The sequence below is a fragment of the Monodon monoceros genome, unplaced genomic scaffold (genome assembly GCF_005190385.1).
Source record: "Monodon monoceros isolate NGI ecotype Baffin Bay Population unplaced genomic scaffold, NGI_Narwhal_1 Super_Scaffold_13, whole genome shotgun sequence".
NCBI lineage: Eukaryota > Metazoa > Chordata > Mammalia > Artiodactyla > Monodontidae > Monodon > Monodon monoceros.
The window spans coordinates 60,556,552-60,583,247 of NW_021703769.1; the positions used below are offsets into that span (position 1 = coordinate 60,556,552).

At 42.5% G+C, this 26,696-nt stretch overlaps 1 protein-coding gene across 1 annotated transcript in view; it reads right to left on the reverse strand.

Moving 5' to 3' along the window:
* The window catches only part of PARN (poly(A)-specific ribonuclease), a 161,038-nt gene that overhangs the window by 45,357 nt on the left and 88,985 nt on the right, over positions 1-26,696 (reverse strand). The window contains exon 22 of the mRNA XM_029220143.1: positions 719-908. Coding sequence (XP_029075976.1) covers positions 719-908 — 190 coding nt within the window. The remainder of the gene's footprint in view (positions 1-718; positions 909-26,696) is intronic.

Below are 26,696 nucleotides of genomic sequence, written 5' to 3' on the forward strand. Positions count from 1 at the left end.
TTATGTTATAATATGAGGTATGTTAATTATACCTCAATTTTAAAAATCTCTAAAAAACCATTTAAAAAGTAGGGAGGGCAATCCAGAATATTAACAGTGGTTGCTTCTGGGTGGTGGGATTACGGCTAATTTTTTCTTTGTTAATTCACACTTTTCTCTTCTTTACAATTTTCTATAAGGAACTCCCCCCCCCACAATTTCTATACCTATGTTTTATAGTTTCACAAAGATTCTAAAATATCACCAGCATTTATCTTCTGAAAGTAGGAATACAGGTAAGTAAAGGAAGTGTGTATCAAGTTCTCTTTCTACAGCAGGCATGTGGTGCAGTGTCTACGTGGGCTATGAAAGGGGTTCAGAAGCTCAGCCAGAAGCAACGTGGCAGCCTGGGAAGAGGAAGAGATCAGACAGAAGAGTTCACCTCTGACCCTGGCTTTCTTACTAAATGGTGGGCAAGTCATAGAGCCCCTGTTTCTTCACCCCTAAAATGGGAATAAGATGTATCCCCTTGTCTGCCTCATCAGGGTTTTGTGAATGTTAACTGGTCTATATAGCACAGAAGGAATTAATGGAGTAGTAACTTCTGATATTATGTGAAAAGTTAGAAAAAAGTCTTTTTCACAAGTCAGATTTACTACTTACAGTCCTATAAGAAGCAGCGAGAAGAGCTTTGCTAGAACGACACTGCCCTTTCAAATCGACAGCCAAGAACTCTTACCTATTGGCGTGGTAACAGTGATTCTGCAAAGCATAGGAGATGCACTGCGTGTTTAACCGCTTTCTCTCAACCTCCTTCCAACTATCTTCTGTCCACTTTCTCTTGATCTGCTTCTCCTCATGCTTTGTCCCCACATATTCAGCATAGGTCTGGATCCGATAGCTCTCTGCATATCTGCTGGTATTGACAGCTACAAGGAAAAGAAAAAATCCTTATCAAAGAGTCTCGCCTAGCCCCAGGGATGTCACTTCAAAAGGATGGACTGAGGTAGTCAAAGGAGCCCTGGGTTGAGGTTTGCACTCCCAACCCCGCTCTGCCATTTAGAAGCCAGGTAGCCATAGGCTCTCCACATCTGAGTTTTCTCACCTGGAGAAGAGACGGTCACTGCTCCTCAATCTCCCTTACAGTGTGAAAATGCTCTGTAAACTATTCAATAACCAGAATGATGTAAGCAAAACGTTAATTTTCAGAATATTTGCAGGTAGCATTATGGCCTGAAAATTACTCCTTTTCAGAGTAAGAAAATGAAAAACAAAACAAAACCACTAAGGGAAAACTGTAAACACTCACTTATTTTGTTAAAAATAAAGATGACAAGAAAAGCAATATTGACAGCAGTGCTGATCACTGTGTCAAATAGCAAAGGTCTACCATATGTCTGTGTCCGGTGCTTTGTGTACATGATGTCTAATCTTCACAATGTACTTGCAAGGGAGAATTGTCTTTATTGAATATGAGAAAGCAGGTGCACAGAGGTCGGGGGGATTGCTGCAGGCCGCACCGTGGGCCAGCGGCAGTGCTGGGCAGCAAAACCAGGCTGCTTCGACCCTAAGGCCAGGGCCCTGCCTGCCGTTCCGCACTTCACTTTGGACTCTGCAGATTCAAGGTATTCCCACAGTACTTGAGACCTGCCTCTTCTCCTTCTGCTTTGAAAGCCTGCTAATTCTCTGTAATGTGCCTCTGGCAGAAGTCCCTGAAAACTAGAGCTTGTTCCCTCTTTGGTGTTAATGCCTGACTAAGGCCGGGTCGTCTTGCTGCCTCCTTCTCGGAGGGTGGGGGATGGAACGTGCAGATGGCCTGGGAGTGAGGACCCACGGAAACCGGGAGGATGGGCCACCATGTGCTGGCTCCAGCTTCTGCAGTGTGAGCACACACTCCCTGGCCCACTATCACTGCCACTGGTTATTACCCACACTAGCAGCAAGACCGTAAGAGCCGGGCAATGCTGGCAGGGGCTGCCAGACTTGGGACCCAGGCAGCTACAAAAGCACCGTGACGTCTGAAATAGAGTATACCCACTTCTGTATACCCACTTCTAGCAAAGTTCTTGGATCAGAGTAGTTCCCAGTAAATATTATGTAAATGAGGCATGGTAGAATGCAGCAAGAGGTGACGGACACACCAGAACTAGACAAGGGACTCCAGTACTTCAGAGACCTTAAACCACAGGGAAAGACAACCGGATGAGAGGCAGATACTACCCACATACCCAGCCCCTGACACTTTCATCTTCACTCCAAGTGGACCAGATCTGCCTAAAACTTCTCAGCACAATAGGAGTTTATAGAATGTCATGCCCTAAATGTTTAGCCATCTAAAGAGCAAAGCAAAATAAAACAACAAAAAGAAAAATAAGAAAAGACACCTACTCTTATTATGCACCCCAATGTTCACTGCAGCATTATTTACAATAGCCAGGTCATGGAAGCAACCTAAATGCCCATCGACAGATGAATGGATAAAGAAGATGTGGCACATATATACAATGGAATATTACTCAGCCATAAAAAGGAACAAAACTGGGTCCTTTGTGGAGACGTGGATGGACCTAGAGACTGTCATACAGAGTGAAGTAAGTCAGAAAGAGAAAAACAAATATCGCATATTAACGCATATATGTGGAACCTAGAAAAATGGTACAGATGAACCAGTGTGCAGGGCAGAAATAGACACAGATGTAGAGGACAAACATATGGACACCAAGGGAGGAAAGTGGCGGGGGTGGGGTGGGGGGGTGAGATGAATTGGGAGATTGGGATTGACATATATACACTAATATGTATAAAATGGATAACTAATAAGAACCTGCTGTATAAAAAAACAAAATAAAATTCAAAAAAAATTCTTTTTTACTAAGAAGTTTGCTGTACTTTTCAAATATTCACTCTAGAGTTTAACAGGAAAAAAAGAAAAGAAAAGAAAACAACCCTAAGGGTATTAAAGAACTTTCACATTATCCCAAGGAAGTAGATTGAGTTAGTGAAATGTGAGCTCAAAACAGCATATGCTCTGACTCACTACAACGAGGGAAACAGAAAGTACCCAGCTCTGCAGATACACTATCGACCAAAGTCACTCAGATCAGAGAACCACAGAAACAGGATCCTTTCTTTAAAATCTTATTCCTCAGGACAGTTACTCTTCTTGCTTTCAACGGACTACACTTCTGAATTTCTTGGCTCATTTATCTAACCGCCCCACAATCTGTATACCCAACAAACATCATCCATCGGTGCCTCTGTCTAGCAGCTGCTCACTGGGTGTCTGTCCCAGGGACGATGCTAGATATTTGGTAAAACAAGACACAATTTCCACCCTCTTGAGCTCACCCTGTCACATGCAAGCTTTATGCAGTTTCCTGTAAGCTTGAGACTACCTACTAAAACAGGATCATCTATCAATGCGATACATGAGAACCCACAGATTCTACATGATTATTCTGTCCTGATCGTTGGCAAATGAGCATCTCCTGGATTTTCGTCTTTTAAGTTTCATTCCTTACTCAGGCAGGTTGATTTTGAAGTGTGCCCCACAGGGATGACATGTGCAATAATGCCTCTCTCGAGTTTAATTTGGATTACCAAGTAAAAGAGTAGGCTTGAGTCAACATTCCTCCTGAAAGCAGAGGTGATGATAGGGTCATAAAGGAGCCAAGATGATCTACTTAACAGCATTTGATTGTTTCCAGTAACTTAGCTCTCAGCCCCATGGACAAATGTTTCAAAAATTCCCTAACCATGGTGGGGAATTTATCTGAGCACATTTGGAATTAGGATCACTTAAAGGGGGAAACAAATAACAATCTACTTTCCACGGCTGGCCTTCACATGGCAATAATTTACCAGCATTCCTTCAAGTCCCAGCAGCTTTGCAGCTCTCGGCCTTTAATCTGGAAGCCAAGCTCTGGCCCAGAGCCACCCTTCTAATGGATGAATCAGCAAAATGAATTGGCTGTCAGCTGTGTCCTACAGTGATTCCAGCTCGCCTGTCAGAAGCAGCGTGGCTCAGGCAGCTTGGTAACACTAACCTTTTCCAAATTTGTCAGGAAAATGATTCAAGGCCATCTTTTGGCTGTGCCACTTTGTGAAAGCCACTGCGAAACCAAACACGGTGAAGGCCCTTCCTGGTTCCTTGTGGGTGAGTGAGAGCAGCTCCTCTCCCACAGTCTCACCCACCCATGGCTTCACTGTGCCGGGTCCGCTGTCTCGACACTTTGTGCATTTAATCTTCACAACCACCCCATGAGGAAGAGATGTTCTAGTCATCACACAGATAAAGAGACTGAGCATCAGGGGAGCCGAGCAGCTTGCTTATGGTCTCATAGGGTGAGCAACAAGGCTGGTATGAAACCAAGACGTGACTTTTTTCTAAAACATAACACTGCCACAAGTCTGACATATATTTGTGTATATTTATGTGTCCATTTAGATGGACGATTATCTTATAAAATGCTTCCTTTAGAGGAGTTTTAAAGAACTACTTAAAATGTTGAGATTTTTTTCTAAAAATGTAGACCCTTCCATTACTGTCAAGCAAAAAATCTCTCCAACTAAGTTGAGAGATACATAATGTTCATGGACAAGAACACTTAACATAAGACATAGAGTCCTTCCTAAATTTATCTCTAGATTTAATGCAGTTTCAGTTTTAAAAATTCCAATGTTTTAATAAAACAATGAAAAAATTTTAAATGAGATTAAAAAAAAAAAAATCTCAACAGAACACAGAGCAGTGGTAGCCAGGGACTGGGGGAAGAGGTCAACTGCCAAAGGGATGAGGGAATTCTGGGAGTGATGGACCTGTCCTGTATCTTGATTGTGGTGGAGGTTACATGATGATGTGCATTTGTTAAGATGAAGACCTGGGCAACAGAACAGTGTATATTTCACTGTATATAAATTACACCTCAATTATTCTGTGGAATTTGAAAGGTTGATTCCAAATTTTAAAGGGAAGACAAATGGCCAATGATAGCCCAAACATTTCTGAAGAATAAGGAAGGGAGGCTTGCCTTGATAGCTAAAAAAGCTTATTGTAAACCTGTAGTACTTAAGACAGTGTAGTAATGGGACAGAGATAAACAAACTGACCAGTGGTGCAGAAGAACCTAGAAACAGACCTATGCATCTGTGTAACTTTGATTTTTGACAGAGGCAGCATGACACTGTGCAAAAGGAAAAGTTGGAAAAATTGTTTATCCACAGGAAGAAAAAAAGAAATTGGATTCTTACTCACACCAGGCCAAAAAATCAACTCCAGATGGATGAAGCACTTAAATGTCAAAAGCAAACTTTGAAAACTTGAAAAGAAAATAGAAGTGAATATCTTCCGGAGCTTGAAGTAGGAAAGAATTTATGAAGATACAAAAAATGTTAAGCATTAAAAAAAAGATCAATAAGTTTGGCTACATTAATACGAAAACTCTTGGCCACCCGAAGACACTTTAAAGAGAGGGAAGACAATCTACACACTGGGAGAAGATATTTGTGACACATACAACTGATGGAGGATTAGTACCAGAATACATAAAAATGCCTACAAATCAGTAAGAGAACACCTAACAGAAAAATGGGCAAAAGACACGAAAAGCATTCATAGTCATTTCACAGAAAAGGGAGCATATAACGCCAATAATTATATAAAGAGTTGCTCAACCTCAGGCAAAGGCAAATCAGGAGCACAATAAGGTATCATTTTGTAGATCTGTAGAGGGAAAGGGAGAGGGAGGGCGAAGGGGGGTGGGGGGAGGTGAGGGGAAGGAGAGAGCGGGGGAGAGAGAGGGAGAGAGAGAGAACCAAAAAAGCAAGAAAATGATCAGCATGACTTTCAGAAGAGTGACTGCCACCCACAGGGGATCAGGGGGATGGGATGGGGAGGAACAACAGGTAAATGTAACTTATTAACAATATTTTAGCTCTTTGGTTGAGTGGTGGTTTCACAGACGTTCATTACATTTTAAACAAATTGTTTAGTTTTGCTGTTGTTTTACACTGTCCAACTCCTAAGGGCCATTTCTGAGACTAAGTTAGAAGGGCTCTGTAAGACAAGGTAAGAGTTACTCCAGTTTCAATGTCTTCAGTGATAAGGAGGTGTCCCTGAATGGTGCGTGTGCTGCAAACAATCACGGCTGCTGAAACGCCAGGCTTCTCAGACCTTCCGAGGGAGGCTGAGGACATTTGTGCAGCCTGGTTATTAAGCGGCTGCAATCACTTTACTGCAGCAACTGCTGGAGGGGGTGGGGTGGGGGGAGCATCAGGAAACTTCAGAAGCAGCCACACACCGTTAGTCCCGCATTTTCTGCAGTGGCTACCCTCAGCCAACATCAGGTTCTCAGTCAGTTTCTAAGGGAATTACCTATAATGCTTATCAATCCAATGGTTACAAGAAAGAGAAATATTTATTGGTTACTTATTCTGCCAGGTATGGAAAAATCCTGTAAGGATTATCCTGACTCTGTAGATAAGGACACTGAAGCTCAGAAGAAGTGACTAGTTCAAGGTCTCAAAGATGACAAGTGTTGGGATCCAAACCAAAGCTACATTCTTTTCATGACACCATGTGCACTGGAAGCATCCCAGACTGTGTCATTTAGAGTTAACACAGGCAAATGCCTCTGTCTGCAAGAGACTCAGAGTCTGTCCACCTCTCCATACAACAGTTATGAAAAAAGCAGAAGGAATCTCTCCATGATAACCTGGTATGTTAACTGCCCACCTGAAGTGACGTGTGCTGACAGTGGCCTCTGCCAGCTTTGCAGACACAAACCCTACACCCTACCCACCAACGTGTGCTTTAATGCTCTACGGTGCCCACTTCTGACACCCTTCATGACCTCTCCTGATCCCTCCCTCAGCCGCCAGCCTGGGGCCCTGCACCGCTGTGCCCTCATTCTGGGTTTTCACCCCACACCAAGAGGGCACCAAACATCACTTTGTGTTTGCTTGACTTATTTACATGTGAACATACCAGATTCAGAAGTTTTCTCATATTCCATATAATTTGATCAACTCTGGGTTTTCAACAGCATGACCATTTTCTGACTTTTACCAGAGAGAGAATGGAGGGTTTTATCTCAGATTCTACGGGAGAACTAACTTTACAAAAACACTCAACCCTAATAATGGTCACTAAGAACATTTGCCTGTGTTCAAAAAAACTGATCTTGGGTGTACCTCCCCTCAACCCACACAAAGAACTAGGCGGATACTAAGGTGCACACAGGAATCGGTGGTCTGTCAGAAGCACATGCAGTACAGCTATTTCCAGGGTGCCCAAGAGGTGAGAGCAGGCGAGCCCGCCCAGGAGACAACAGCCCTATTTTACCCTTGCCAGTCCATCCTCTTCTGTAAAACCCTGCAGAGTCTTCAAGATAAAGTGCAAACCTGCTAGAGGACGTCAGGGCCTTTAGCTTGGTCCAGCCCTCACTTCAACGCTGACTCTTTCCCCACGTTTACCCAGGTGCTCTTGGAGGGAAGGGACCTTCGCTTATTCATCCGTGTAGCGCCTGGGCTCTACCATGGTACTTTGGCAGGAATTTCATCTGACATTGTGGAAGGAGGGAAGAAACACAGCTTTTGTGCCTGCTGTCAGCTTATTTCTACTCAAGAGAAGAAAGCCAGAACCAGGATACATATTCACAACATCTTCAGTGAAAAATTCCATGAGGAAGGGTGGTTCAGCAGATGAAGAGTCCTGGGCTGGAAACAAGAAGAGCTGGCTCTGACTCTGAAGGGCAGGCTCCCTTGGGCAGGAGCAGTCTGTGCACATTGCCACACCTGAGCCTCACAGCAACGCTGGGAAAGAAATGGCAACGGCCCTTGACAGCAGACTCGGCGAGGCCAATGCACCTGCCCCGGGCACATGGTCAGGACCCAGGGCTTGTGATTCCTTGTCCCTTGCTCTTCATACATTGCATACTTATCCAATAAAGGGTTGCTTGGTTGTTTGTTTGTACAGTACTAAGGCTAGGGAATTCCCTGGCGGTCCAGTGGTTAGGACTCTGCACTTTCACTGCTGAGGGCCTGGGTTTGATCCCTGGTCGGGGAACTAAGATACCACAAGCCTTGCACCGCAGCCAAAAAAATAAATAGAAATAAAAAAATAAAGTAGTAAGGCTAAAGAGTGAAAACTAAGGCACATGAAAGAGATCCAAGCACTGTAAAGAGCACAGCGGAAATAATGGAGTAAGAGGCAGAAGGGAAATGGGTTCATTCACTTCTGCTTTCCCCAAGCCTCTATCACAGCACCTGACATGCAGGAGACACTCAGGAAATGAAATGCACTAAGGCCAAGGGAGCAAGCTCAGGCCACGATGCTTAAAAAGATGTGAAGGGCAGAGTGTGAGAGCAAGAACAGCTGAGCGTTCACAGAACCGGGCTCATACCCCCCGGCACTGGGTGGTTGGTACCGTGTGGGCAGGTGCTGTGAGCCCTGTGACGGATAAGGACCAGAGCAAACTCAACAGGCGCCTGGAGAGGAAGTGGGTCCCGTCCTGGTTCCGCCACATACAAGTCACGCCTACGACTCTGTGCCCTCTCCACGTCACCCCCTCATTCTGCTCATGGCTCCCACACCTCATTTCACCTCAGAGTCTCTAATTAAGGCCAAGGAAGTGGATGGGAATTCCCTGGTGGTCCAGTGGTTAGGGCTCCACGCTCTCACTGCCGAGGGCCCAGGTTCGATCCCTGGTTGGGGAACTAAAATCCCACAAGCCATGCGGTGTAGCAGGAAAAAAAAAAAAAGCTAAAGATGTGGAGAAGAAAACACTCTCCACAAACTGGACAAAGGCTGACGTGTAGACATGGTGACATTTACTTAAAATCTACACAAAGGGAGGCAACGAAGTCAAATGGGAAAACCACAGGTTCCAAGGCCACAGTGGCCTAGGTTCAAATCCTGCCCCCGATTTTAACTTGTCTGAGGCAAGTCACCTGCCCTCCTGGGCTTCCCTTTCTTTATCCATAAAACGGGCATATCTACCGACCTCAGAAAGCTATTAGGAAGGGCAGAGAGTACATACACAGAGCTCTCAGCACAGGGCTTGGCACACGGTAGGGGCCTAAGTAATGAGGCTGTGGCTGTTAGATCACAAAACATATGGTTCAGACTAAAAGAACGGTGTCTAAGCCACATAAGATATTCCACAGTGAAACAGATTCAGCGAGCTGTATAGCTCATCACACACTGGGGGGCGAGAAGTGAGGGGGGCCTCACAGACCTGAGTCTGCAAAGCTCACGCGATACTGCTATCATTTAGAATTGGGGTCTTTCCCACGCAAAAACGTGGAAAATACAGGAACCGATACGTCAACCATACTGGACAAGTATAAAATCAAAAAGTCTGAACTATAATTTTTAAAAATTGAACTAAGACCAAACTTAGTCAATTAATTTTCACTAACTCTCCTGGCAACACCATAGTCCGCTTCTGAAACATGCATCTCATTCATTCATTCCACAAACACTGGCTCCAGGTACTGTGCTGGGCACCAGTGCGTGGAGGAAGGGAAGAGATGGTCCCTGCCCGGAATAAGCTTACAATCTAGAGGAGGAGGAAAGGAACAGAAAGGATTGGTAGGGGAGCACCAGGGAGGCAGGAATCGAGGTGAGAAATGATGATTTCAGCATGAGGAGGAGCACGAGGTTGACTGTGGGAAAGAAGCTGCTGCTTAAGCTCTCGCTCCCACGGCCTCTGCCACCTGCCTCCACTTTTATTGAAGGGTGTCACCAAGGAGCACTGCTCGCATTAACCAGCCTGGGTGGTTTTTTTTTTTCTTTTTTCTTTTTTCTTTTCATGGTTCCCAGCTGAAAAGTCAATTAAGAAGAAATAAAGCTACCATTTATTGAGTACTTACTATATATAAGAGCTGTGCTGACTGCTTTACAAACAAATGTATTTAGTTCTTGCTTGTTCATTTATTTACCCTTCCACCTGTTTGTGAACACAGACGCTAATGTATGAAATTCTCACTTGTTCATTTATTCATCTATCCATTCATTCATGAACAAACACACCATCTTCTATGCATGGGCAACTGGGGCTGAATCAGAGACCTGGTCCTTGTATTCGCCAGGAGGGAAGGACAGGGCACAGAGCCCCACATGTGTGCTGAGGGTTAGAAAAGCGCTCTGGAGTTTCCAGCGGGAGCTAGCTGGTCAAGCCCAGGACACAGGGACCGTTTCCCTAAGGAAAAGACATTCAGCCTTTCCTGAGACCGAAGGCTGGGAGAGCAGACAGTGTCAAAGACACTGGGGGTTGGGAAGTGTGTTCCAGGCAGAAGGAACACTGAGTGACCTATCTGAGTGAGGAGACACAGTCTTGACTGAGGAACTGAAACACGACCTTAACAGTGGAGACTAAAGAGGGAGCGGGGAGGACCTGAGGTGAAGCCGGAATGACGGACACGCCCCCAAGGGCTCCGGCTAAGTGCAGAGGGAGCCACCATGGGGTTTTAGTCACCAGGAGGGTGCGAGTGTGATCTGATGTGTGTTCCTACAAGATCACTGCGACTGAAGGGGAAAATAGGAATGGGAATGGAGAAGGCGTGGAGTAAGAAAAGAAGTCCTAGTGGAACTCTGAGGAACAGCAAACATTTAATCACCTTATAGATGGGGAGGAGCAGGCAGGGGAGCCTGGGACGCTGTGGGCCCAAGAGGAGGGGACTAACTTAGAAAGTCTCGGGCTGTGGAGCCCAGGAAGGAAGGGTGGGTCAATGTACTGAGCAACCACGCAAGAGGAGACAAGGGCTCAGGGGCTTTATGGCACGGAGGTCACCAGTGACCTCGGCTAAATGAGAGGGCACGATGGCTAGGGTGATGAATCCAGACCACTGGAATTCGTAAAAGGAAAGAAGTCATGGGGAGCAAAGGGAACTGGGATCTAGGAGTCCTTTTGAAAAGATGGATTAGATTCAGCAGGTTTTCTCACTGTTGGAAGAAGCAGCAGGTGGGCCTGAGGATAAGGGACATCGAAAGGCCTGGAGAGGAAACGGGGCCCAGAGCACACGTGGGGACCCCACTTCCAAGAGAAGGGAGGAGCAGGTGCAGAGCTCGATGAATCTAGGGTAGGAAGCCCCACCCGGAAGCTGGCTGTTTTTGGGGAAAGGGAGTGGGTCTTCCCGAGAGCCCCAGAGCTGAGGCCGGGAGGACAGGAAGGGCAGAAAAGGCTGTGGAGTTGTGACTTACGAGGACCCAGCTGAAGCCAGTGGCCTTCTAGGCAAAGTTACCAATCCACCCGTGCTCTTTTTCTCCTCAAAGCAACCCCACAAGGTGGGCAGGACCTCTTGTTTTTACAGACACGGAAACAGAGGCTGAGAGAGGTTGAGTAACCTGCAGAGGGCCAAGATAATGAACTGGCAGAGCTGGATTTGAATCCTCACCTCCCTGACTTTGATGCCAGGCTTCCGACGACACTTTTAACCTGCCCCTCAAAGCTGTCAACACAGCAGCTGCTCTAAACCCAAGCCAGACAAAAAAAGGTTTTCATAAATGCTGACACAGCTCCTTAAAAGATGGGGTAGTGATGTGCAGGAGGTAAGAATGATCTTATGATGGAGTCAAACAGAAGCAGATGGAGTTTCAAAAAGTTTAGAATTGAGAGTCACTTTAAGAAAAAGACAGAGAATACCTTTTTTTGTTTTTTAAATAAAGACGAAAACACACAACTTACAATAGGGAGCTGGGATGCAATTCCATACTTAATGGTATTGACGAACTTGACAGCTGAAAGACCTAAGGCAATTTGCAACATTCTTCGCACTTCATGGGAAAAAATTAAGATTGATGTCTCAACTACACAGGAATAATTTAAAGTAAAATCAAAGATCTCCTCCTAGAATGTGTGAAATGGCAGATCCTAAATGTCAGGAACACTGAATAAATTATACTCTAGGGAAGACTAAACAGTACATGTTTTAGTTATACTATTTTATGACAGTATCTTTAAGGTCTACATATACCACGAAGGAGTACAAATAAATAATAATCATGGTTTACAGACAGGTTGCCATGCACCAGATGCTGTATTAGCTCTAATCCTAATATATTACCGTTATGTTCTATGATATCCTAATATATTAATCCTAACATACACTCTTTCATCTCTAATCGTACCTCTACAAAACAGCCCTATTTTGAGTATGACAAAACAGAGACCCAGATAGGTTAAGCCCCTTGCCTGACATCACAGTGCTGGACAGTGGAAAATGGCCAGATTTAACCCACTGCTGATACAACCTCCCCCTACACGGGTACCTTTCGCGCTCTAAAGGCATACAGTGTCCAGTAGGTTTTAAGTTGCAACAGTGTCACCAAACAAGACCTATCTTTTCTAGGCAACCCACTCTGATGTTTCCTATTCTGTTTCTTTTCTCTCTTCTTTTTTATTCTGGCGTCAACTAGCACTGATTTTCTGACCCACTGATGGGCCATGACTCGAAGTTTGAAACAAGCCACAGCTCACTGACACCCACCATTCAAAGTGGCATTTCTGTGCGACAATGCGCTTTGTGTTCTAAAAGGTTAGTCAACAAAAGAACTTTTAGGACACAACCTATTCACCAACCAGAGCCAGTGTGTAAACTGAACTGCTGGCTCGAGGTAGTGGCCGGGTCTGCAGTCAGAGTTAAGAAGGGTTCACTGGTTCTCGTGAGCGATGTTTCAGATGCCAGACACAAATATACACCAAATATAAATGTCCCCACACACACCAACACCACACTTTTGGACTGTTAACCTTGGCAGTTTGAGCTGTTTATGAAGCATTAAATCTGCCACAATATTAGTGCTATTGTGATAACACATAAATGCACCAACTTTTCTCCACGTCCCAAGACCATGTTTACAAAAAGCCTCACAGAGCAGCATATTTTCAGACTTAAAGGTTTCAATAGGTGAAAAGCTTAAAGTCTGTTTGTGTATAAGCCAACCAGATACGGGAGATGCCGTACTGCAATATTTACACTTTCATTAAATGTCTCTCTGTGGATGTTTTGATGTGGTTTTCATTTGATAAAAGAATTTACTTACAGCTCATGACTAGGCTTATTCATTAACCAAGTGAAACCCAGGAGGGAAGGAGGGGGCCTGGGGAGAGAATGAGAATGACAGGCCTTTATCAGCTAGGCAGGGCTGAGCTATCTTACCTGCAGGGTGAGTCATTACCCCTGGGAAGGAGGGTATCAGTCCCCAGAAGCAAACTGGCCTCTCCCAACCTAGTAAGGAGTCACAGAAATTCCATATAAACTGTCCATATAGACAACTCCGTCTATGGTTCTCATTAACCCTTCTCTGCCACGCTACCAATCTGGAACCTCTCAGGGTTCTCAGGATGGCACCATGATGCTACCTATGAAAAGAGCCCTCTTCCTAGTCCTGCCTTGTTCTCTTCCCCGCTCCCCACCCCTGCAATCCATCTAGAGATGCAGAACCTCCTGAAATCTGCATCAAACGTGACTCGACTCTTCAGTGTCTCCAGGACACCCCGCATGTGATCTGTTACCACCAAAAAGGTGAGGAAAAAAATGCCAACACAACCTCCTTTAACACTCAGGCCAGCCTCCTTGGTGCCTGCAGGGAGCCTCACTGGCACTGTGTCCAGCCTCTATGGAGAGAGAATCGATTCATAACAAAAGCAATGAAATCTGCTCTTCAGACCACAGGTTGCCTTGGGACAATGCAAGGTATTTGTTATAACTGGCAATGTCTGACTTCAGAAAAGTATACAGAAAGAATCACAAGCTTCTCCAATGAGGAAATAAAGAATGACGAAGTTAGCCTTATTTTCCACATCAGTTTTACTCTTTGCCTTTGCTGACACTATGTGCCCAACAACTAATATATTTCACTGGTGGGTTCTGTCTGTAGACCACACAGTAAAACCCTACAGATCACCAAACAGGCCAAAGGGGCAGCACAAAACTGAGTAAGAATTACTTTGGTTTTTAAAGTCCCATCCCATCTTGGCTTTTAACACATTCATTCTACACTTGTATTATTTTTCTCCTTTTAAGTCACCAAACCATTTCCCTATGGGCTTTAGGAGTTTAAGAAGACTAATCCACCTCTTTATTTTCTTCATCCTTAAGTCTGTCTCCCTATTATGGGAGGTGGTCGCTGCCATCATCAGTGGTCAGACCTACAGGCAGCATTCGGGTCTGACACAAGCATGTTAAGCTGCCAAAAGCAGCCGAAGCAGCTCGGTGTCAAGCACATATATACACAGGAGACTGCGGGATGGAAAGATAGGAGAGAGAGGGACGAAGAGAGGGATGGGGAGAGGAAGGGGGAGGGGAGAGCATGCCTGCCCGAGAGGCGGCCAGAGAGTGAGCTTCTCCCATTCGGTGAGGAAGTGCTTTTAGAAGATGGCAACTCCCCAAATTCAGAGAAGTAACAAGTTTTTCACCACTCCTGAACATTTAAAGAACCTGTGAAATATTGTGCCAGCAGGAGAATAAGGCAGATTTTCTTTTTTAATTGATACTGGCATTGGTCAACTTTCCTGTCTGAAGTTGTTAAGATCTCTACATTGTTCTGAACAGTCATTTTGTTTTCTACATCCTAAGGAGAAGTAAATGTAGATCTTTTTGTGTGTTTTGGACATCCAATGGAAAATCGACTGGTTAGAAAACAAGAGTCAAGTGTTACATTTTAAAACACTTACATGAAAAAAGAAACTGAATACAGTGGCAAGTGTTGTTATACTGCTACACTTTAAAGCAGTGGTCCCCAACATTTCTGGCACCAGGGGCTGGTTTCATGGAAGATAATTTTTCCACGGACGGGGGTGGGGTGGGGGGTATGGTTCAGGCAGTGATGCGAGCAATGGGGAGCCATGGGGAGCCATGGGGAGCGGCAGATGAAGCTTGGCTCACTTGCCCACCGCTCACCTCCTGCTGTGCCACCCGGTTCCTAACAGGCCAAGGACCGGGGACCTGGGGACCCCTGCTTTAAAGTATTTTGGTGTATTTTATAACATTACATCTTAAAATTCCCAAAGGCTCAAGAGCTTCCGACAACATCAAAATGCTTAACACAAATTAGGAAATTGAAAAACAACTTTTGAAAGTCATGTATCGGTAGAGCAGAACACAGAATGCTTTCTGATTGATAACGGAGCGTTCAGGGATTTTAAAGTACTCTCTACTTTTATTTTTCCCTAGAAAAATATTATCACCCTTTAAATGATAACTCTGCAGTCCCACATCTAATGCCTCTAACATAAGTAAAGTCTCATTTTAAAGCATGTAAACTGAAGTTTAATGAATGAATTTACTTATCCTGCCTTTGCATAGCATTATGCTATGATTTCAATGAAGAAAAAATATGAGTATCTGACAGCAACTTGCATGGGACAGAGCTGCAAAGCTCTACAAACCACGTTTCTGCAGGGCACTCACAGACAGACTGGTCCCGCACCAGGTTAGGGCAGCAGTTAGAGGCCTTCACCAACAGGAAATGCACAAGCCACGCTTCCTTCTAAGGCTACAACTGGATCCTTCTGTCAAAACCAAATCAGCAGCACGGAGATGCATGGCTATATACAACACACTCAGTGCAACGGTCCACAGGTCTGACTCACAAATGAAACAATTTTGACTAATGTAAAAAAAGAACATGTTTTCGGTAACCAATCCCCCTCAGGACTTGATTTGGGAGGCAAACTGTCCAGCTTCTACCTTTAAATGATAGACAAAAGAGAACAGAGGAGAGAGCAAATGTTAAGATACAGGCAGAGGTGTGAAAAATAAAGGAGAAAGTCGGCTTGCAGAGCCAAGTTTATCTCCTACTCTGCCCTGAGTAGTCAGCCAAGAGCTGATAGAGGGCTTTTTCCTAAAGTAGGTAGAAAAAAATCCCCACCAGTGGGGGTTGCCAGGCAACCTGCCACATTTTACTAAAGCAGGAGCAGCGAGAATCCCCAGAGGGCAGCTGGAATGCCGTGTAATGCCTTCTCCCAAGATCCAGGCGCACACTTGCCCCACAAGCCTACCCTGGGGCGGACGCACACATGGGGAACAGCTATCTGAGTGCAGCCTGAAAGTCACGGACGTGGTGCAAAATTCACTCCAATCTCGGCCCACTCTTCTCCAGCTCAGGCCAGAGCGCAGCCGGGATTCACTGCTGTCGCCAAAAAAAGCACAGGCAGACCCTGTAACTTGGTTCTCTGCAAGTCTGGACTAAATGCCGTTGGGTTTTTTTTTGGCTGTACTGTGTGGCTTGCAGGATCTTAGTTCCCTGACCAGGGATTGAACCCAGGCCATGGCAGTAAAAGTGCCGAGTCCTATCCACTGGACTGCCAGGGAACTCCCTGTTGGGATTATTTAAATTAAAAAAAAAAAATTTCTTTTTGAGCAATTCGTGATTTAAAAGATTTTAATACAACTGTAGGAGCAGAAAGGCCCAATGGAATGAGTGTACACTCTGGGGCTGGAAAGTCCTACCACTGGGCTCCCACTTCACCTCTCTGGGCAACTGTTGCCTTGTCCTTGAGCTGAGGTGCTGTCCACAGGTCATTTCAGGGAAAGCACCTAGCACAGTGGAGTTGCAACAGCATGTGTGCAACAGTGTGTCTGTGTGGAGAAGACAGGCAGGGAGGCTAAAGGTGAAAACCACGTTTAGTCAAAGTTACCCTTGAAAATTCCCTTTGGAGGTGTCATGCCAGCATCCAATGTGGCTGTTTTTCCCTCCAGTGTCAGAGTACTCCGCTAATTCTCCTCTTGCACACCAGGCTTGCATGTGAGGACCAGGTTACTGAAGACACACGTGGGTGAGCACACTTAAATTTCTAATCGGCAGGGGTCACCCGACAGGCGGAACTTGAGAATGGATATTCTCGCGGGAAAAGCAGGATCCCTAGCTCCCATTTCATCACCGACTCACTCACTTTCACTGAGTGGACTGACAAGCAAAACCAGTCTCACTACCGAGAAAATAATTTCCCCAATGAGTACATTTGAATTCATGCAAGTTTAAAAATTTTATGATGCTTCTCTAGTTGCAACCGAGTGAATACATAACCCAGGCTTTTGTGCCCATTCTCTGAGCGCACAGACCCCAGCTAGTCCTTCTAGATAGGAACACGTTCCAGTCACTTTATGTCACCACTGATATTTCTCCCAGAGAGAGTATCTAACACAGCTATTTCTCTCTGCTTCGCAGCAGCCTGGGGCTTGCGATGATTACATGCCACTGAATAACTGTGGCTTGACGTCCCAGAGCACGGATTTCACTGGAGAGAAGGGAGGAAAAGTTAAATAATTAATCTGGTCATTTAAAACATTTTAATATTAAAATAAAATGGATGTATTATAGAGTGGAATTTTTCAAATTTGCGAGGATAGTTTAAATAAAACACGAGACTGCAGAGAAATGCCAACTCGCGCTCCCCGCTGCGCTCCCCTCCTCTCTCCCCACTGCACTGCCCCCCCAGGTGCCCTTGAGCATCCTGTCTGCTCCCCTTTGGTGTTAGGGGTACTTTGTGGAGTTTAAGAATAGCCTCCTCCCACAGAGGCCCTTTGTAATAAATATTAACTGAATGAACGACCCATTCTTTCTGGTGTAGTGAGAGCACCAAAAGGGGGAAAGAAACCCCTGACTCCTCTTCTTGGCATCCAGGTGGTAAATGTCATGTTCACGAGTGGTTTACACAAGACAACTCATACTCTCAATGCACACACGACACTCACGGACCTGTTAGTTCTTCGTGAATAGGAGCAATCCTGGAAAGAGCTGACCGGTGTGAGAAAAGGGTAATGCAATTATCTATTTTCTCCTGTGAAGGTGACAGAAATGGATGTATCACGTATGAGCAAGGAAAGACGAGGGCAGCCTCAGCTGAGAGGGTGTGCTCCCACAGTTCAAATCAATCTGTCTGAAAGGGGTGATAATACCCCTCTTTCTCTGCATACCTGTGGTCATAATGGGAAGGTGGGAATCCTGTCCTGTAAGCTCACAGCCTGACCCTCATTCACCTGACAAGTATTTCTCGGCCAAAGTGAAGTGGTCACCTTGCATCCATCAGCTCATCTACCAAATGATCTGGACCAGGGACTGGGTGAGCTTTGAGCAGCAGAGGCCACCTGCCCCTAGAGCTGCAGTTACCACCTCCTGAGACTACATCCCATATGGTACCCTAGTAGGCTCTGCTACTATCACTGTCTAGAGAAAACAGCAATCTGTTGAACGACTTGCCCGAAGTCCTGCAACTAGTATAAGGAGAGGAGCTGGCATTCAGACCCGAGGCATCTTGGTCACCCTACCGACCAGGAAGAATGATGTCAAGGAAGCGACCAGGCACTCGCCACCTGGTCTGCTAGCTGTTGTCCGAAGCAGGGAACACAGGCGATGGTGTTGGTCCCTTCTATGTGCCATCTTCAGCAGACAGGTCCACTGACTGTCAGTGGGTGTTCTGTCTGAATGAGAGGGGCGCACCCTTTGACCTAGTATTCCTCTTTTAGGAAACCAGTCTATGAAAACAATCTGAAATGAGGACTAATTTTTAATGCACAAAGATGTTTAAGGATAAAAAACATATATATATATATATAAAACCACAAGCATAAACCTCCAAAATGTTCAACAGTAGGGGGAACAGCTAAACAATTGCACTATTCAAATTCATCAAAAATTACACTTTTCAGGGGGATAAGAACCAAGCAATAAATAATCAATAAATTCGCTCACTAGTTATTTGGACAAAAATAACCTGAATGCCTACCTCACAGGCTACATCATTGATTCATTCAACAAGTATTTGCTGATTACCTACTATGTGTCAGGTACTATTTTAGGCACTGAAAGTACATTGAGAATAAAAATCTTCACCCTCCTGGAGGGTGGTTATATGGGTGTGCTCACTTTGAGGTAATTCATTGAGTGGTATACTAACGACGCATCCACTTTTCTATATGTATGTTAAACCTACATTTAAAAGTTAAAAAAAGCCTGGTATCATGGAGTTTATATTCCAGTGGTAGAGTGCAGACACTAAACAAAAAAGTAAAATACATTGTGTGTATATATAGTGCTATGGAGAAAGAGAAAAGCTGGGAGTGCTGAGATGGGAGTTGCAATTTTAAATAAAGTGGTCAGGGAAAGCCTTACTGATAGGATTGCCAAATAAAAATAGAGGACACCAAGTTAAAGTTGAATTTTAGATAAGCAACAAATCATTTTTTAGTATAAGTACATTCCATACAATATTTGGGCCATGCTTAGTTTAGGCAAAATCTGGCAACCCTACTTACTGATAAGATGGCATTTGAGTAAACCTCATTCCTAATGGATGTAATACTTAATGCTTCTAAGTAGGACACCAAAGGCAAAAACTATAAAAGAATAAATTGATAGTTGTTACTATGATAATATGTAAAGCTTTGGGGTAGCAAAATAGACTATATTAAGATGTATACAACAAACTGGGACAAATATTTGCAAAATACATAACCCAGCATTAGTCTCCCTAAGCTTCAATTTCTTCTGTAAAATGAAGGGGGAAGATGGTACCTGCATTTCATAAAATCGTTATGAAGATTTCAGAGCAGTGTCTAGTAGCTAATAACTAATGGCTTACTAAATGTTAGAAATGAATAATCATCATAATAAAAGTGCACTCACAAATCAATAAGAAAAGCACACAACACACAAAATGAGACGAACCAATTAAACTTCTCAAAATAATTCTAGTGTGCACTTTGCAGAACATAAACTAAAATCTGAATGGCATCCTTGCACAAGTATTACCCATAGGATACTTGTTAATACAAAGGGGGAGAGCTACAATGGAGATTTCTGAGGCCACCATTTAACAAAATTATCAAACAAAACATCAGTAATAATGGAACAAATAGACAGTGTGTGTCCCTCAGTGTGACGTGCTAAGAGGACATCGCCTATGTAGCCCTCCTGTCAGACACGTGTAATCCCAGGAGACAGACAAACCCGAATCGAAGGACACCACAAAACAACACCTGGTCTGAACTCTTCAGAAAGCGTTAATGTTATAAAAAACAAAAACAGGCTGGGGAACTGTTCCAGATTAAAGGAGATTAAAGAGCTATGATGACTCTACTAACTTCGAAGACGAAGGAAGGGGACCAGGAGCCAAAGAATGGGGGTGGCCTCAAGAAGGTGGAGAAAAAGCAAAAAAACGGATTCCCCCCTCCAGCCTCCAGAAGGAACACAGCTTTGCTGACACCTTGATCTTAGCCAAGTGAAACCAATTTGGGACTTTTGCCCTCCAACTGTAAGACACTCCAACTAAACTGTAAGATAATCAGTTTGTGTTGTTTTAAGCTACCAAGTTTTTGGTAATTTGTCACAGCAGCAGTGGAAAACTAATACCAGTGTTTGTTTTTGTTTTTTTACAACCTGTAGAAGTTAAATTGTAGAAAATTGAGAGAAATACAACCGCTTCCTGTCCCTAGTTATGCAAATGATTTCTGTTCACAGGACTGTAAAAATACATTGTCTAGTGTGTTAAATTCTCATTTGAATTGCTTTTAACATCTTATTAGTTTTTTCATTAATCAATGAGTTGAATAAAATCTTTGACACTTGTTTAAAAAAAGAGAATTATGATGACTAAATGCAATACATGATTTTGACTTGATCTTGGATCAAAAAATAAAATAAAAAACTGTAAGAGACAGTGTTGAGACATTTGGAGAAATTTTATTATGGCCTAAACATTAGATCGTATCAATATCATAAATTTACTTTAATAAAAATAATAATAATACATATATACATACTTGTATATGTATATATTATGGATGCATGTGTGTGTGTATATGTACAGAGTGAGGGGGAGATAAAGCAAATGTAACAAATGCTGCCGTCTTACCTACAATGTTATAGGTTTAAAAGTTTTCAAAGTAAAAAGAGAAAATACCAAAAATAAAATGAAAAGAACTGCTGATAAGAACAGTTTTAAAAAGATAAATACCTAACACTGTACGGATTATAAACTGATATAACCTTTATACAGGGCAACCTGACAATATATGAGAAATTCTTATTTTTAAACTTCTTTTTTTAAACCAATTCTCTGGCTCTATCATGTTATAGACAGAGGCCAAGTGAAATTCCAGAGATTTTATAATTTTGTATTTGCAGTTCCTCCTTTCACACAAAACTCTTCTGCCCAAAGAGGTTTAAGAGTGTTAAAATTAAACAATGCATTAAAAATGAAAACTCACCTAAAAATTCTATAATAAGAATATTATTGAGTAAATTATGGTATATCAACTTGATGGTTTATTTAACTAATGCAACCCGTTAAAATCTTTTCATAGAGTTTGTAGGGGAGCAAAATTTGCCACCCCAAAATGTGTCTATTTAGCATGAGGATTATTTTAAGCTGATTATTTTTAAGAAACAGAACCCTTAGGAAGTCTTTGTTTTTAACCCCTTCTCTTCCTTTAACTGCCTAAAAGAATCTGGATAAAGGGCCTGATCTAGGAAGAGTACTACCGCCAGAGATGTCTGCAAAGATATGGGCAAAGTGAGGCTGGGGGAACTCAGCAGGGCCTGCAGACCCCAGTCCTGTCTGTGTCCCATTGTCTCTGCAGGGCCCAGCAAACGTTTGCTTACCAAACATTTATTTTCCCATCTCCATGTGAACTGCCTTCCTCCCCCTTTGAAGTCTCAAACCCCTACCCCTTTCTCCTCCTCTCAGAAGGCATATAAGCCTCAACTGCCTAACTTATCCTAGGGTCCCAGGTTTCTTACGGAGCCTCTAGTATGTACGCAATTAAGTTTGTTTTTCTCCTGCTAATCCATCTCGTGTCAATTTAATTCTTAGACCAGCCGGAAGAACCTAGAAAGGGTAGAGGGAAACTGTTTCCTTCCCCAACAAGCTTAAATAACTTGAGAAAATTTCTCAACAACTATTATTAAAAATAGAAAAAATTAAAGCATGTACAATTATACCCACATAAAATAAAGAGGCAAAATACTAAAAAAAAAAAAGAAACCAACAGAATGTTATGATGATTATTTCTAGGTGATTTTAACTCATTTGTGTGTATGTTTCCCTCCAATTTTCTGTAATGAACATGTATTCATTTCATTTTTTAAAATACTTTTTAAAAATAAAAGACAAAAATTTGGCATTCTTAGACTTGCAACAGAGTGGAATATTTTTGTTACTGTAGTTACCCGATTAGACATCTGAAAGCTGAGTGCAGGGAACACAGGCTCATAGTCCCACAGTGCTGTGTCCTCTGTAATAATTAAAAGAGAGCCCTATTCAAAAAGAAAACTTTTTAACTGACCGTGGGATAGCAAAGTTTTTGATAATTACAGAGGAAGGTTATGAGCTATGAATATGTTTACACATACTATTATTTTTTTAACATCTTTATTGAAGTATAATTGCTTTACAATGGTGTGTTAGTTTCTCCTTTATAACAAAGTGAATGAGCTATACATATACATATATCCCCATATCTCTTCCCTCTTGCGTCTCCCTCCCACTCTCCCTATCCCACCCCTCTAGGTGGTCACAAAGCACCGAGCTGATCTCCTTGTGCTGACGCATACTATTATTAATATGCTGAAAATGTTATATTCAAAAGGCTTGATTCGATGCCAGCAAAGACTAAATAAATTTTCTTTGAGACAGAGCAGTCTCAATATTTTATTTAATTAATTGTGTGTTTGGCTATAGCTCAACCTCAAAAATCCTAATCTAGGCTGAACCAAAATTCCACAATTCATTTCATTTTTAACTATAGGCTTAAGAGAACAGAGTTATCACACACTAAACGAAAATCTCAATATCATTTCTGAATGTAGGCAAGTCAGCATCTTAAGCTGACAACTTTCAACGTTCGACAGAATTTAAAAATTATTCTTGAAAGTAAAGCGTTCTGAGAATAATAAAATTATTCCGAGAATCCAGAAGGTAAAATTTTTAAAAGGTAAAATTTCCAAAGAATAAGCTAAATTATAAATAAATAAAATTATTCTGAAATAATTAAGTAAAATTATTCTGAGAAATAAAATAATCCACTTAGAAGACTTAACCTACCTGGAATGACCTCTCAAGACAGCCATCTCCATTGAGAAAGGAACCTCTCCTACAAGGCTACAATCTGTCAAAGAGATGTAAACAACGTATCGATCTGCTTATTTGACCTTACTGATCAGCCCCTGATGTGGCTTCCAGACAAGGCGCCCACTGCATGGATGGGCACTCCAACTTCTAGCCTGCATCTTAGAATACTCATTCGGCTGGCCCTGCTCCCTCACAGAAAGCACAAACAGTGCACTTAAGAGTTACTGAATTGAGTGTGGAGAGAAGGGGAAGAGCGAGCTTAATTCAATAAATATGACTTTCTGCATGATTGTTTAGTAATTTTTTCTTTGGCTATAAGTAAATAGATTATTTTAAAATGTTGTCACAAATGACAAAACAGTGTAATTACCAATACATTTTAAAAAAATTTTATTGAAGTATAGTTGATTTACAATGCTTTGTTAATTTCTGCTGTACAGCAAAGTGATTCAGTTATACACAGATATACATTCTCTTTCACATTCTTTTCCATTATGGTTTATCACAGGATACTGAATATAGTTCCCTGTGCTATACAGTAGGACCTTGTTGTTTATTCATCCAATATATAACAGTTTGCAACTGCTAATCCCAAACTCCCAGTCCTTCCTTCCCACCACCCCCCCGCACCCTGGCCCCGGCAACCAAGTCTGTTCTCTATGTCTATGAGTCTGTTTCTGTTTCGTAGATATGTTCATTTGTGTCGCATTTCAGATTCCATATATAAGTGATATCATGATATTTGTCTTTCTCTTTCTGACTTACTTCGCTTAGCATAATAATCTCTAGATCCATCCATGTTACTGTAACTGGCGTTATTTCATTCTTTTTTATGGCTAATATTCCACTGTATATATATGTACCACATCTTTATTTATTCACCTATTAATGGCCATTTAGGTTGTTTCCATGTCTTGGTCACTGTAAATAGTGCTGCTATGAACACAGGAGTGCATGTATCTTTTCAGATTATAGTTTTGTTTGGGTATATGCCCAGGAGTGGGATTGGTGGACCATATGGCAACTCTATTTTTAGTTTTTTGAGGAACCTCCATACTGTTTTCCATTCCAATATGTTTTCTTATGAAGAGATATTTGGGGGATCAAAATTTTAAACACTATACCCCATCCATCACTTAAGAGAGCTATCAAATGTATAACAAATAATAAAGATAAACTTATATCATCATTATTGTTTAAAACCCACAAATATGAAGCTCAAATACTCGGTCAAATATCACCAACATCTAAGAGTATGTGAAAAGCGTTTTTATATGTAATATTAACACAAGTGTGAGGGCAAAATGTATTAAATCACAGAGATTTTTATAGCTGGAGGGAAAAAAAAAGCCTACAGAAGCAACCGTTTCAGGTAGAATCCTGCTGCATAGGAATAAGTGCATTTCCCAACCCTTGGGGGAGGGTGTAAATATTTTTCTGTTCTTGAAGGAATAAACATTTTGGCATCGTATTTCTTTAGTAAAGAAGGAAGAATATGGTTAAATGTCCTTGTTACTTCTAGTCCCTAAGAAATGGGTTTCACAGTTCACCAGAGTTGAGATATACAACTTATCATGCTAACATATTCCTAACAGTTTTCTTTCAGAGAAGAGTTTAAATCCTCACCCAGAGCCAACAGACAAACAAAAACACCCCAACAAAACAATGACAAAAACAAATGGTGGAAACAGTCCTCTTCAGAAAAGATTCCCAGACACCCAGCAATTAAATTTAACCTGCTCAGCGTTGCTGCAGGCTTTTCAAGCATCTCTGCAGCTGAAGACTCTACCCACAGGGGAGAACACACCGCAGAGGGTTGAAAGAATGTGTTCATTTGTGAGGAAAAGGAAAAGGTCAGGGCCATTTCCAAAGTATGGGGTAATGAATTTCACCAAACAAATTTCAACAAAGGCTGCAGGAAAACCAAGTGAAACAACATATCCTCCTAAAGCTGTAAACTGCCATCCAGGGTAGCTTTTAAAATCAATACATATGCAATAGCCAACTTAACCAGTACTGTATTTTTCTAACATTTTCACAAATTCTTGAAAAAAAATGAAGGCTGGGAAAATGATCTACTTAGAGATAATTAAGTGCCTGTATAGAACCACAAATTATGTAGGTTTTATAAAAATTCACTTTTTTAAAGCACAAAAAGAAAGATTAATCTGTATGATATGAAGATGATCTCTTCCTTAAAGAGAAAGGAAACAGCTGCTTAATCAAAATGACAAATAAGGAAACCCAAACCTTGAGCTGGACTTAGTTTCTTTATTTGTCATTCTGCTTTTCCAAAGACCATACCAGGTCACTGAGTTTTAAACCCAGGTCTTCACTGACAACCACAGAAGCACACAGCAGCAGACTACCTAGCTACCACCATCCTGGCACATGGTGTTTTGACTTGCTATGCAGACAATGCTTATCTTCTAGCCAAGCTTGCTTTTCTGCTGTGCTAAACCAGGAAGAAGAAGAGACAGAAGAAATCTATACAGAGAGCAGAAAATGTAGAAAAGAACTGAACCACAGACGGGGGAAAAAAAATTCACCAATGTCAAAAGTTCTGAATGCCACCCAATCACGGGTTGCTCAATAAAGGTAGTTTCTGGAGGGAATTCCCTGGCAGTCCAGTGGTTAGGACTCTGCACTTCCACTGCAGGGGGGCCGGGTTCAACCCCTGGTTGGGGAACTGAGATCCCGCAAGCCGCTCGGTGTGGCCAAGGGAAAAAAAAAAAAAAAAAGGGGGGCAGTTTTTGGATCATTTTCCCTTCTTATGAGTCCCAAGAACACACAAAAATCAGATGACAAGTTCTTAACTCTTCTATTATCTCCAATCTATATAAGTATTTCCTGTCAATTGTACATTAGTCTTCCCTTATTTAAAAAATAAAACAAAATTAAAAATTCACTGCTAGCTCAAAACCTAGAAGCACACAGCTTGCTTATCTCCATGAGTTGACACAGGATGATAAGTCCAAGGTTCCATTATCTGTTAAAGGTCAAGGATGAAACAGCTTGGCCTGTTCTAGGGACACAGCCTATACCCCACACCCCTAATGCCCTGATATGAAGTGAATGCCGTTGTTCACAAAGGAGAGGGAAAGAGAGTCCAGACACATTAACAGAAATCCACTCCAACTGCTGAGAAAACCCCAAGCCACATCCTATTTGATGGCTCATTAAAAAAGGAAAAAATTACTTGGGAAGTGCTCAAGCAGCAGACGAATTCCAACACTAGTCAGAGAGGGAAGCTAATAATACATCACACATAACGTAAGTTTGAATCACCATGCTGAAACCATGAGAAAACTATGAGACGACGTATCTTTGGCTCTCTTCTGCCTCCTGAATTATTAGGCTTAACAGATTCAAGTTGAGATCCATGTACTTAGAGGGTTAAATGCATCTAAAAAGTAATTCTGAAAAGCCTTTAAGAGCTAAAAATAAGTGATTTTTCTTTTCTCCTCCCGGAAGGCATAAGTTAAAAAGCCACTAATTGTGTATAAAACACAGTAAGACAAATAACATTATCTTCCACACTGGAGGTAGAGCTGCCATGGAGTGGAGCACTTCCCAAGCGCCAGGCCTGCACCAAGTGTGGTACCAACAATCCTCTCACTCAGCCTCATCCATCCTGGGAGG